Source organism: Numenius arquata, chromosome 30, assembly GCF_964106895.1.
Source record: "Numenius arquata chromosome 30, bNumArq3.hap1.1, whole genome shotgun sequence".
Taxonomy (NCBI): domain Eukaryota; kingdom Metazoa; phylum Chordata; class Aves; order Charadriiformes; family Scolopacidae; genus Numenius; species Numenius arquata.
This window is the reverse complement of record NC_133605.1, coordinates 1241898-1252734: the sequence shown is the minus strand read 5'-3', so window position 1 is coordinate 1252734 and position 10837 is coordinate 1241898. Positions and strand designations below refer to the sequence as shown.

Here is a 10837-nt window from a genome sequence, read left to right as displayed (position 1 = left end):
GAGATGGGAGGTCAGCTGTACCCCTCTGCCAGGCACACGTGAACAGGCCTCAGGGTCAGAAGAGCTGGGTTCATGCCTCTGGGGAAGTGGAACGTTCCTGGACACACAGGGTTATCACAGAGAAAAGGCCCAAAGCCCAGGAAGTTCCCCCGCTGAATCTGAAATCACTTCTGAAGAGACACAGGCAGGTTAATGCTGCTGAGAGGTTAGTGACAGAATCAGCTTCTTCTATGTGTCTTTCATCTCCTGGTTCCTCATGCTGTAGATGAGGGGGTTCACAGCTGGAGGCACCACCGAGTACAGAAATGACACCACCAAGTCCAGGGACGGGGAGGAGATGGAAGGGGGCTTCAGGTAGGCAAACATGCCAGTGGTGATAACAAGGGAGACCACGGCCAGGTGAGGGAGGCACGTGGAAAAGGCTTTGTGCCGTCCCTGCTCAGAGGGGATCCTCAGCACGGCCCTGAAGATCTGCACATAGGACACCACAATGAACACAAAACAACCAAATGCTATTAAGATACTAACCACAATAAGAACAACTTCCCTGAGGTAGGACTGTGAGCAGGAGAGCTTGAGGATCTGGGGGATTTCACAGAAGAACTGGTCCAGGACATTGCCCTGGCAGAGGGGTAGGGAAAATGTATTGGCCGTGTGCAGGAGAGCATTGAGAAACCCACTGCCCCAGGCAGCTGCTGCCATGTGGACACAAGCTCTGCTGCCCAGGAGGGTCCCGTAGTGCAGGGGTTGGCAGATGGCAACGTAGCGGTCGTAGGCCATGACGGTGAGAAGACAATACTCTGCTGCAATCAAAAAGACAAACAGAAATAGCTGTGCAGCACATCCCGCATAGGAAATTGCCACGGTGTCCCAGAGGGAATTGGCCATGGATTTAGGGACAGTGGTGGAGATGGATCCCAGGTCAAGAACGGAGAGGTTGAGGAGGAAGAAGTACATGGGGGTGTGGAGGCGGTGGTCACAGGCGATGGCGGTGATGATGAGTGCGTTTCCCAGGAGGGCAGCCAGGTAGATGCCCAGGAAGAGCCCGAAGTGCAAGAGCTGCAGCTCCCGTGTGTCTGCGAATGCCAGGAGGAGGAACTGGGTGATGGAGCTGCTGTTGGACATTTGCTGCCTCTGGGCACGGAGACCCCTGCAAGGAGGAAAAGTCATTGACAAGTTAATGGAGGCTTTTAGCAGCCAAACCAAAGCCTTTTCCTACAGACCCTTCCCTGCTACACGCCTTACCCCCTGTATTCCTTTTCTAGGAGAGCTTCCCTCAGGTCCATGGCTGAAGCTCTGCTACCGTGCTGGTTGAACGTGCCATGAGGAGCTGGGCCTCTGCCCACTGGTGCCGAGGAGTCAGCCCTGCTCTGCAGCAGAGAGTTCACGGGAACGCTGGAAGCAGGGGCCAGTCCTGGTGTTTGACTTTGTCAGATAAAACCATGCCCAATGCACAAGGGTGTGCCAGTACCTGCACTCCCTCTTCGAAGGAGTGAGGGAGGCAGAGGCCAACTGAGAGCTTTTTTGAAAAAAAAATTCCCTCCGTCCCATTGTGGGATGTCAGAAACCCTCAGTATTCCTGCTGCACTCAGGGAGAGCAGAGTGAATCCTGCAAGGCAAGAGGATTGCCTGTGGCTTAGTACAGAGCGAGGGGAGCTGGGCTGTCCCTCAGCCCCTGACACACTGGGCTTGTGCCTTTCTGAGATGGAGGGCGATCACACGCCCTCAATGTTTCCCTGAGAAGTCAGCAGAACCTGCTGAGAGCAGAGGGATCCACTGCAGACAACTAAATGTCTCACCCTTTCTCAACGTCTCAGCAACCACTTCCAGCCCAGGACACACAGGGCTCATTTCACCAACCCAACAGCATTTCCTTGGTCATAGCGTCTCTGCGCTTCTCCATGGGGCTTTCAGGTAACACAAAGATGCTATGGGACAGATTTGCATCCTGGAGGGCAGCTCACAGCTTGGAAGGACACCTCAAGGAGATACATCAGTTTTTTCATGATGTTATCTCATGAAGGGAAAACCAGCTGATTCCCCAGCCCCACAGGCTGCATTGTCCACAGCCACACAGGCGAGAGGAAAGCTTGGACTCTTGTTCCCATGGACACACCTGCATGGGAGGACGCACAAGATCAACGTGTGACTCTGCAGCTGAAACTCCCATCCCCAGAGAGCCCGAGAGTGAGAACAAGAAAAGAGCAGCAATAACACAGACAAGTGGAGAAACAAGGGAAACTGCAGCGAGGGTCTGGCTGAAGGAGGCCAGGGCAGAGGCAGCCGGGCGCTCGGGACAGCATCACCCGTACCCAGCCGTGCCTGTCACCTCCCAGACACCGACACTGCCGGGCAGTCGCTCTCAGCCCCGCTGCTCCGCAGGGAGAACGGGGCAGGTGGCTGGAGAGCTGCACCACGGCTCTGCTGGAGCTCTGTCTGCAGAGGAGGTGGTTCATGCCTTGGACCCCACAGCCCTGAGGGCAGAGGCTTTGGTGGGAGAGGAGGCACGGGGCGGCTTGCTCAGGGGAAGGGGTCTGCATTGGAGGGGATCGTACGGAGTTTGCGGAATTCTCCCTCCCACAACATTTCTGGTTTAAGTTTCTTCTCGTTCCCATGTCATATCCCTGCTGCCAGGAGATTTTCCTCCTGGGAAGTGTTTCCCTGTGCCGTGTCTTATCCTGTCAGCACTCACAGAGCCCATCCCAACCTCTGTGCACTCACCTTGGCCCTACAGACACCTGCCTGTTTGCAGGGCAGGGGCTGGGTTCATGTTCCTGTTCGCAGGTGCAAAAGGGCAGGTCAGAGCAACCCTGATGGTCCAGCAGAGGTGATGCTGGTGCTCTCCATGGGCAGAGGAGCGGCTGAAGGCCCCTTAGGAGGCTTCTTTTAGACCAACTGATGCCTCAAAGTTGCAGCTCAGGAATCACAGTGACTTCTGCAAACTCGAGAGATCCTTACACATTCATCCCTTTTTCCACCTCTCTCCCCGCACCCCCCGGATAAGAAACTGGAAACACAACCTGAGGAAATAGTTCCCTTGGAAGCGTGTAGGGGTGATCTGGAGCTGTGAGCAGCCCTGACCAACTCAACACCGTCTTGACAGCAGAAGGACCCTCTCCTGCTTCTCCCCAGAGCTTCTCCCCACACCGCTGTGGGAACAACCTGGGCAGACTGAGTGTTGACCCTGGCAAGAGACAAAGTCCCTGCGCTGGCACACAGCCCCCTGCGGTGCAGAGACCCTGCTCTGAAGGACAGCCCTGAGTACTCCTGGCTGCACACCCGGCTTCACACTCTGCAGCCTCCCCCAGGGGAAGGCAGCCGACATGCCCTGGCCGGCTGAGGGTGCAGCAGGGAAGCCGTGCTCCAAAGCACGTCCTTTTTCTATGCAGGGGAAACTGAGAGTCCTCCTGACAGATCCCATGGGCTGTGGGATGTGCCAGCTTTAGGAGGTCTTTCCAGGAACCGCAGCTGCATTGCCCTGCAGCCAGAGACATACCATGTCAAGGGCTGTGAAGATTTCTCTCCAGGTGAGCTCTCATCTGTCCTCCCACCCCAGGCTGCCTTTAGCCTCTGTCTTGCTTCCCTCCTCTCCCCTCGGTGCCTGCAGGCAGTGCCCTCAGCCCTGCTGCGCTTGGCAGAGGAGCTGCTCCTGGGCAGAGCTGTCTCTCTGCTGCGCTGCCCCATGGCCAGGAGTTCCCTCCATCCCAGGAGCCGGCCCAGCTCAGCAGCAGAGCAACAGCCCAAGGCAGTACCTTTTCTGCCCCCTCTGGAATCCCTTGAGGTGTCCCTGGGGCTGCAGGGGAACCTGCTGATGCAATCCCTGATGTTCTCTCCCTCAGCTGGATAGAGACACTCCTTTCCACAAGTGTCATTTCCCTGCTGAGAGGGAGAGTTAGCTCTAAATATCAACTTTCCTTGGCCCATCATTAGACAGGACAGCCAGACGGGGACAGACAGGCATCTCCTTTACCCCTGCTGAGGGAAGGGATTCAGCTGAGGGAATTGAGGCATCTCATCCTGCGTTTCTATTCCTAGCATTTTATGGAGACTCAGCTCCCTCCCATGCCTGCTAGAAGCCCACAGGAGACGGGATTCCTCTTTCCTCAGGTGTTGAGCTGTGCACAAAATAGGCACCTGCATGTGAGCCTCTTTTCTCCACTCCCACGCTAAGTAATGGAGATGGAGGGCGGGAGTGAAATGTTCAGATGTAAATGCCTGGGAACATTCCAGTTGCCAGAGGTGGTGCAAGGTACACGCAGGAAACTGCAAGCTCTAATGGGGACGGTGATAGAGACGGGGAAACATCTCGGGGATCGTACATGAGCCTGGTGGGAAATCCTTTAGCCAAGTGAAATGACAGCTGATGCCCAAATAAAAGGAACCTTTTCCTACTCCTGATGTTCATGGCAGTTCACAGAGGTGTTCATATGAATGGACTGCAGTCATGTCCTGTAGGGAGAGCAAGGTCTCTCTCTTTTCCACCAGCTGAATTTACTCAATCTCCAGTGACTACAATGGCATTTGTCCCAAGTTCAGCCCCTCATTGCCTAACAGAATTCAGGGCAGCTACTCAATGTTCCAGTCCAGGCCCACAGAGCTCTAGGAGATGCCAGGACGGGCAGGGACTGCACAGGACCTACAGGAAAGCCATTCCCATTAGGGCGGGTGTGTCACAGATGCCCCAGACTGCATCATAGAATCACAGAATCATTGAATGGTTCGGCTTGGAAAGATCCTTAAAGATCATCAAGTTCCAGCCCCCTGCATTGGGCAGGGACACCTCCCGCAGACCAGGTTGCTCAAGTCTCCCCAGAGACCTTCTCTTCTCCAGGCTGAACAACTCCAGCTCTCTCAGCGTGTCCTCACAGCAGAGGTGCTCCAGCCCTCTGATCATCTCCGTGGCCCTCTGCTGGACCCGTTCCAACAGGTCCACGTCCATCCTCTGCTGAGGACTCTAGAGATGGATGCAGTACTCCAGGTGGGGTCTCACCAGAGCGGAGCAGAGGGGCAGAATCCCCCCCCCCCTTTCCCCGCTGGCCAGGCTGCTGGGGATGTAGCCCAGGATGTGGTTGGCTTTCTGGGCTGCCAGTGCACATTGACGGCTCATGTTGAGCTTCTTGTCCACCAGCACCCCCAGGTCCTTCTCCTCAGGGCTGCTCTCAATCCATTCTCTGTCCAACCTGTATTTGTGCCTGGGATTGCCATGTCCCGGATGCAGGACCTTGCACTTGGTCTAGGTGAACTTCATGAGGTTCACACGGTTCCCACCTCTACAGGCTGTCCAGGTCCCTCTGGATGGCAGCCCTTCCCTCCAGCCTGTTGACTGCGCCACCCAGCTTGGTGTCGTCGACAAACTTGCTGAGGGTCCACTCTATTCCACTGTCCATGTCTCCAACAAAGATGTTGAACAGTGCCGGTCCCAGTACTGACCCCTGAGGAACACCACTTGTCCACTACTTGGACATTGAGCCATTGACCACAGCCCTTTGCGTGTGACCATCCAGCCAATTCCTTAACCACCGAGTGGTCCATCCATCCGATCCGTGTCTCCCCAATTTAGAGACCAGGATGTCATGCGGGACGGTGTCAAACACTGCACAAGTCCAGGTAGATGACGTCTGTTGCTCTCCCCTTATCTACCAATGCTGTAGCGCCATCACAGAAGGCCACCAAATTTGTCAGGCATGACTTGCGTTTTGTGAAGCCGTGTTGGCTGTCACCAGTCACGCCCTTATTTTCCATGTGCCTTAGCATCTTCCTTGCCATCTCCAGAGCTCATGGTGAGCAATACTTGCCATAACAGGACTTTTTTACCCTCTCTCAGGAAATGGTTGGGTTTTTATGATTGTCTGTGCAGAAAGAGCAGTTCCAGTAAGAACCAGGTGAGCTCCCCCCATGCCTGTGGCTTCCTGGCACAGAGACTGTCCTGAGAAGGGGATCCAGCCTCTGCCACTCTCTGGAGAGGGTGTCTAATGAGCAATGTCCGTGGCACCAGGGGACACAAAGTGAGACTTTTGCGAGACCAGCCTTCATCTGAAACACTTCAGATTCGTCCTTGTGGACTGGCTGTCATGCTGTATATTGAAATACTGATGCCATTGGCATTGCCCAGAGGGGCTACCTCAGACGCAGGTTGCTCCGCTGCAGATATTTGTATTTAGGCAGGGGAATGCTTTTGTTGATTTAATGTTTTTTGTTCTTGTAGATGCTGATATTCTTAGGGAAATCACAGCAACTCTTGAAGGATAATGGAAGGATTACCACCTCAGCGGCCTTCCTGTGAGCTGGTTCCTGTTTGCCATTGTCTCACTGTCACTGGCAGGGTGTGGTGTAAAAGGTGCTGAGCAGAGGAGGACAATCACTTCTTCTGGCTGTGCTCCTGCTCACGCAGCCCCGGACGCTCTTGGCCGCCTTTGCTGATGGCTCATGTTTTGTCTGATGAAGCTCAAGGATCTCCAGGGCCATTTCCACCGAGCTGCTGCCCAGCCACGCAGCCCCTGGCCTCTGTCACTGCGGCCTGTAATTCCCCTGCTCAGTCCTGAGGCCTTTTGAGAAGATGTGTGCCAGGTTTGCTTTTTGCTTTCTCCTGTCGTGATGACCTTCCCAAATGGATCAGAGCAGCCCTGCTCTGACATCAGCCTGGTCTCTCAGCATCCTGGGATTCAACCTCTCTGGTCCAACGGCCTATTAAGGGATGACCATGCACTGCTGGATTTCACATGGTGTTCTACCTCTTAGGCACATGGAACTGGGAGGCCTTACCGGTGAAGAAAAAGGCCAAGAGTACCTCAGCCCTACCCACACCTACTTTTAGCAAATTCAGCAGTGGCCACACAGTCTCTTTGTTTCTTCTTTAACTGTTTCTGGAGTAGGAACAGCTCATCCTTGTGCCCTTGAACTCCCTCTCAAGTGTTCTTACTCTGTAGGAGCTCTGGTGTTCACAAATCCAACTGCATTTCTGAATTCCCCCTTTGTTTTTGATCATTGCATCCACATCTCGCATGGTTCCTATTTTCTATGGAACTTCCCTTTGAGTTTCTTGTTTCCCGAAGCTTCTCTCCTGATACCTCTGCTTGTTGTCCTGAGTATTGGTGTGACCACACTCTCGTACTTGAAAGACTCTGCCCTTGCAGACCAGCTCTACTGAGCTCTGCTGCCCCTCACTGCTGCTCACATGGGCTGCCCTACTCAAAGTCGCAAGACGTGGCCAAAGTCTGCTCCTCTCAGGTCTGGCATCTGCGCTCTTCTCCTTCCCCTTGGGAGGTGAGACCCCCACAGTTTCACGGTCAAAACACTTCAAGGTCACACCGGTGTCCACCTCTTCCTTCTTTGAGAGTAACAGATGCAGATGAACATCACCATTTTTGGCCAATCTGGCACCTGTGTCCCAAGCTGTGCCTTGACCAAGATCCTCCAAGAAACTCCAGGACAGTTTGCATTCATGCTGCTGTGGTCCCCTTCCAGTGAATGCCAGGGTCATTTCAGCCAGCAAAGGGAGTTTAATAGACTCTTCACCACCCACGACAATGTCACCCTTTCCAGCCTCTCCTCTGACCATCAGCCACAAAGGTTCACTCAACTTGTTCGTCCCATAGAGGAGCTCCACACATCTGAGCAGCTCCTTCACACTGAGGGCACCTCCCTCCTGACCTTGCTGGCCTCCTGATCATCCTGAACCCCCCATCACAGCCCCCAGGCATGTGAGCTGTCCCAACACCCCTCCAGCTGTTATTCCCTCCAAGTGGAAGGAAGAGGTTGCACACACAGCTCCAGCTCCTCCTCTCTGTGCCCCAGGCTGAGGGCATTGGGGCACGTCTGGGCAGCAGCACCTCAGCTGGGCTGAGAGCAGACTTGCAAAGGGAAAACCTGCTTCCAGCCCATAAGACCTCAAATGTGCAAAGGCTCTGCTTCAGAGCAGAGACATGCTGGAGCGGAGGGCAGATGGCAGTGTGAAGCAGAAATCACATGCCCACAAAGAGAGCAAACCCTGCTCGCCCCAAGGCCAAAGAGAAAGAGCTGGTGTGTGCCCTTGGAGCAGGAGAGGGCTTTGCTGTCTGTTGTGTCTCTGCAGCCCCGAGGGCCTGTGCGGGAGGTGAATCTTATCTCAGGAAGGAAGGGATGATGTTGAAAACGTCCTTGGTGTGGACACCCTGTGATTCAGACCCACTGTAGAAATCATTGGCCTGACCCAGGGTTGTATCATCAAGGGGATGCTTGAACGCTGGAGGAGAGAAGAACTAGAAGAGTTTGAGGGTGAAGGAAGACGAGTGGAGACCCTGGTGTGATGTGCTGGGTGTTCATGCCCTGCCCAGCATCTACTGGATAGAGAAGGGACAGCCCTTGCGTCACTGCAGTGGCGGGATTCAGTCGCTGGCCCAAAGGCCCCGACTCTGTCTGAGATGCCCTGGGTGATGGCCGTCACACAGCTGGTCTGAACGGGGACGGGGTTCCTGTGCTGTCCATGGCAGGTGCAGGCAGTTGTGCTGCAGAGCCCTGGCACCTCCCACAGCACCACAGGCCTGATACCACGAGGTCAGCCGAATCCCTCTCTGCGCTGCCCCGAACATAAGGACAGTCACAGGTTCACTTCTCCTACATGTGGGCACCTTTTGTTGTTTAAATGTCGCCCAAGGGATTTCCCACTAACCTCCAAGAAGATGCCCCCAGATGCTGCCCCGTCTCTAAGAATTGCTCCACTAGAGCTTGCAGTTCCCAGCTGCATCTTGGTCACCGCTGGCACCAAATATGTCCCCAGGTGTCTGTGTCTGAACATCTGACTCCTGCCCTCCATCTCCATTCAGTACCAGGGGACCTGAGACAAGGAGCTCACAGGCAGGACCTGTTTTTGTGCACATCTGAATGGAGGCAAGAGGAATCCCACCTCGTGGGGGTTTGTGGTGTGCCAGGGATGGAGCCGACTCCTCTCTTAGCTCTAGGGACTACAAACCCAGGATGAGAAGCCTCCATTGACTCAGCGGAATCCCTTCCCTGAGAAGAGATTGAAGGAGATTCCTCTCTGGCATTGTCTGGGTGTCCTGTCTGAAACCACAACAGAACAGGTATTCTTGGACCTCAATCTGTCTGTGATTGAGAAATGCTACTGCTGGAAAGAAGTGTCTCTCCAGAGCTAAGAGAGGCAAAATCAGTGGTGATTTCAGCCTACTTCACAACAGTTTCCCCTGGAGCCCCAGGGACACCTCAAGGGATTCCAGAGGGGCAGAAGAAGTGCTGCCTTGGGCTGTTGCTCTGCTGCTGAGCTGGGCCGGGCTCCTGGGATGGAGGGAGCTCCTGGCCATGGGGCAGCGCGGCAGAGAGACAGCTCTGCCCAGGAGCAGCTCCTCTGCCAAGGGCTGAGGGCACTGCCTGCAGGCACCGAGGGGAGTGAGGTACAGAGAGGATAGAGGCAGCTGGGAGTCGGGGGACGGTTCTGAGCTTGCTCATGGGGAGATCTTCACATCTCTTGACACAGAAAGTCTCTGGCAACCGGCAAATTACGATAAGAATCCTAGATGGATCTTCTAGAGCTGACACATTGTATGACTGCTAGGACCTCCCAGGACGGCTCTCCTGGCTTCTCTGGTGCGGAGAAGGAGGACGTGCTGCAGAGCAGTGTTTCCCTTCTGCACCATCACAGGGACAAGGATTGAAGGCTGCCTTCTGCTGGGGACAGCCGAGAGGGTGTGAAGCTGGGAGTGCGTCCAGGGGTGCCCAGGGCTGTCCTGCAGAGCAGGGTCCCTGCACCCCAGGGGTCTGTGTGCCAGGACAGGGACTTTGCTGCCTGCCAGGGTCAGCTCTCAGCCTGACCAGAGATCTCCCCATGGAGCATCTGTGGGGAGAAGCTGGAGTGGAAGGAGTGACCACTGTCAGTAAAAGATCCTACTGCATTCACGAGGGATATCAGGGATGTCCTACTGCGTGGGACAGGGCTGCTGAGAGCTCCAGATCACCCCCAGGACATTGGCAGAGGCAGCGTTTCAAGAGGAAGGGCAAGGCAGGGGCTCCATTAAAGACGAAGACTTTTCATTTTTCTGTGCTGTCAGCTTTCTCCCAAGGGAAAAGGGAAAGGAGCTCTCACTGAACTGAGGGATCAGCAGATCTGCCAGAAACCTCATACCGTGCCTTCCCCCACTCCTCTCCCTACAGACAGCAGCAGCATCACCTTTGCCTGCAGCATCAGGCTTTACCTCATCTACTGCTCAGGACCCACAAACAGGGAGATGTCCCTGGGCAGTGCTCTGCTGCCAGGAGGGGTCTGCAGGGCAGAGCTGAGCACAGGGTGGGTGGGGGGGCTCTGGGAGCAGTGACAGGGAGAGACCTGGGGACAGAGAGACAGCTCCCAGCAGGGACAGCCCCAGGCGGCAGAGAGCCAGGCCACCCCTCTGCATCCCTCTCTGCTCAGCTGCACAGGGAAAGGGACAACAGACGGGAGAAATGGACTTGGAACCTGGACTCTCCCACACCCACAAAAGGCCGTTTTCTTCCTCAAGGACGGTGTCAGGGAGACCATTCTCCCACGGAGAGAGGTGTAAGCACAGGACACCTGGGTGGTGACCAGCAGGTACTGGTGTGCAGAGCAGCTCTCCTGGCTCTGCCCCAGGGCACAGAGAGCCCTTTTGTCCCCCAGGGATCAGCAGTGTCCAGGATAAAGGCAATGGGAAGGAGAGGGATTTCTACCCCTGCAAAGGAAGTGCCCTCACTCAGCAGCACACACCTGAGCTCACAGTCAATTTGGCAGGATTTTTTTTGGAAAACAGCACAGGACAGGGTCAAAGAAGTTGGTCATAACTTGTCAATGTCTTCTCCTCTTTCAACAGTCCCCCATGTGAAGGGTGAACAA

General features: G+C 55.0%; 1 protein-coding gene across 1 annotated transcript; it reads right to left on the bottom strand.

The window, feature by feature from the left end:
* Positions 1-228: 228 nt before the first annotated feature.
* LOC141476380 (olfactory receptor 14C36-like) lies at positions 229-1125 on the bottom strand. Its single transcript, XM_074165056.1, has one exon. It carries the CDS (start codon positions 1123-1125, stop codon positions 229-231), a length of 897 nt encoding a protein of 298 aa, XP_074021157.1.
* Between the last annotated feature and the right edge of the window lie 9712 nt (positions 1126-10837).

What these genes read in the sequence shown, in the direction of transcription:
- LOC141476380 (XM_074165056.1), bottom strand. Translation starts at nt 1,125, where the DNA reads ATGTCCAACAGCAGCTCCATCACCCAGTTCCTCCTCCTGGCATTCGCA.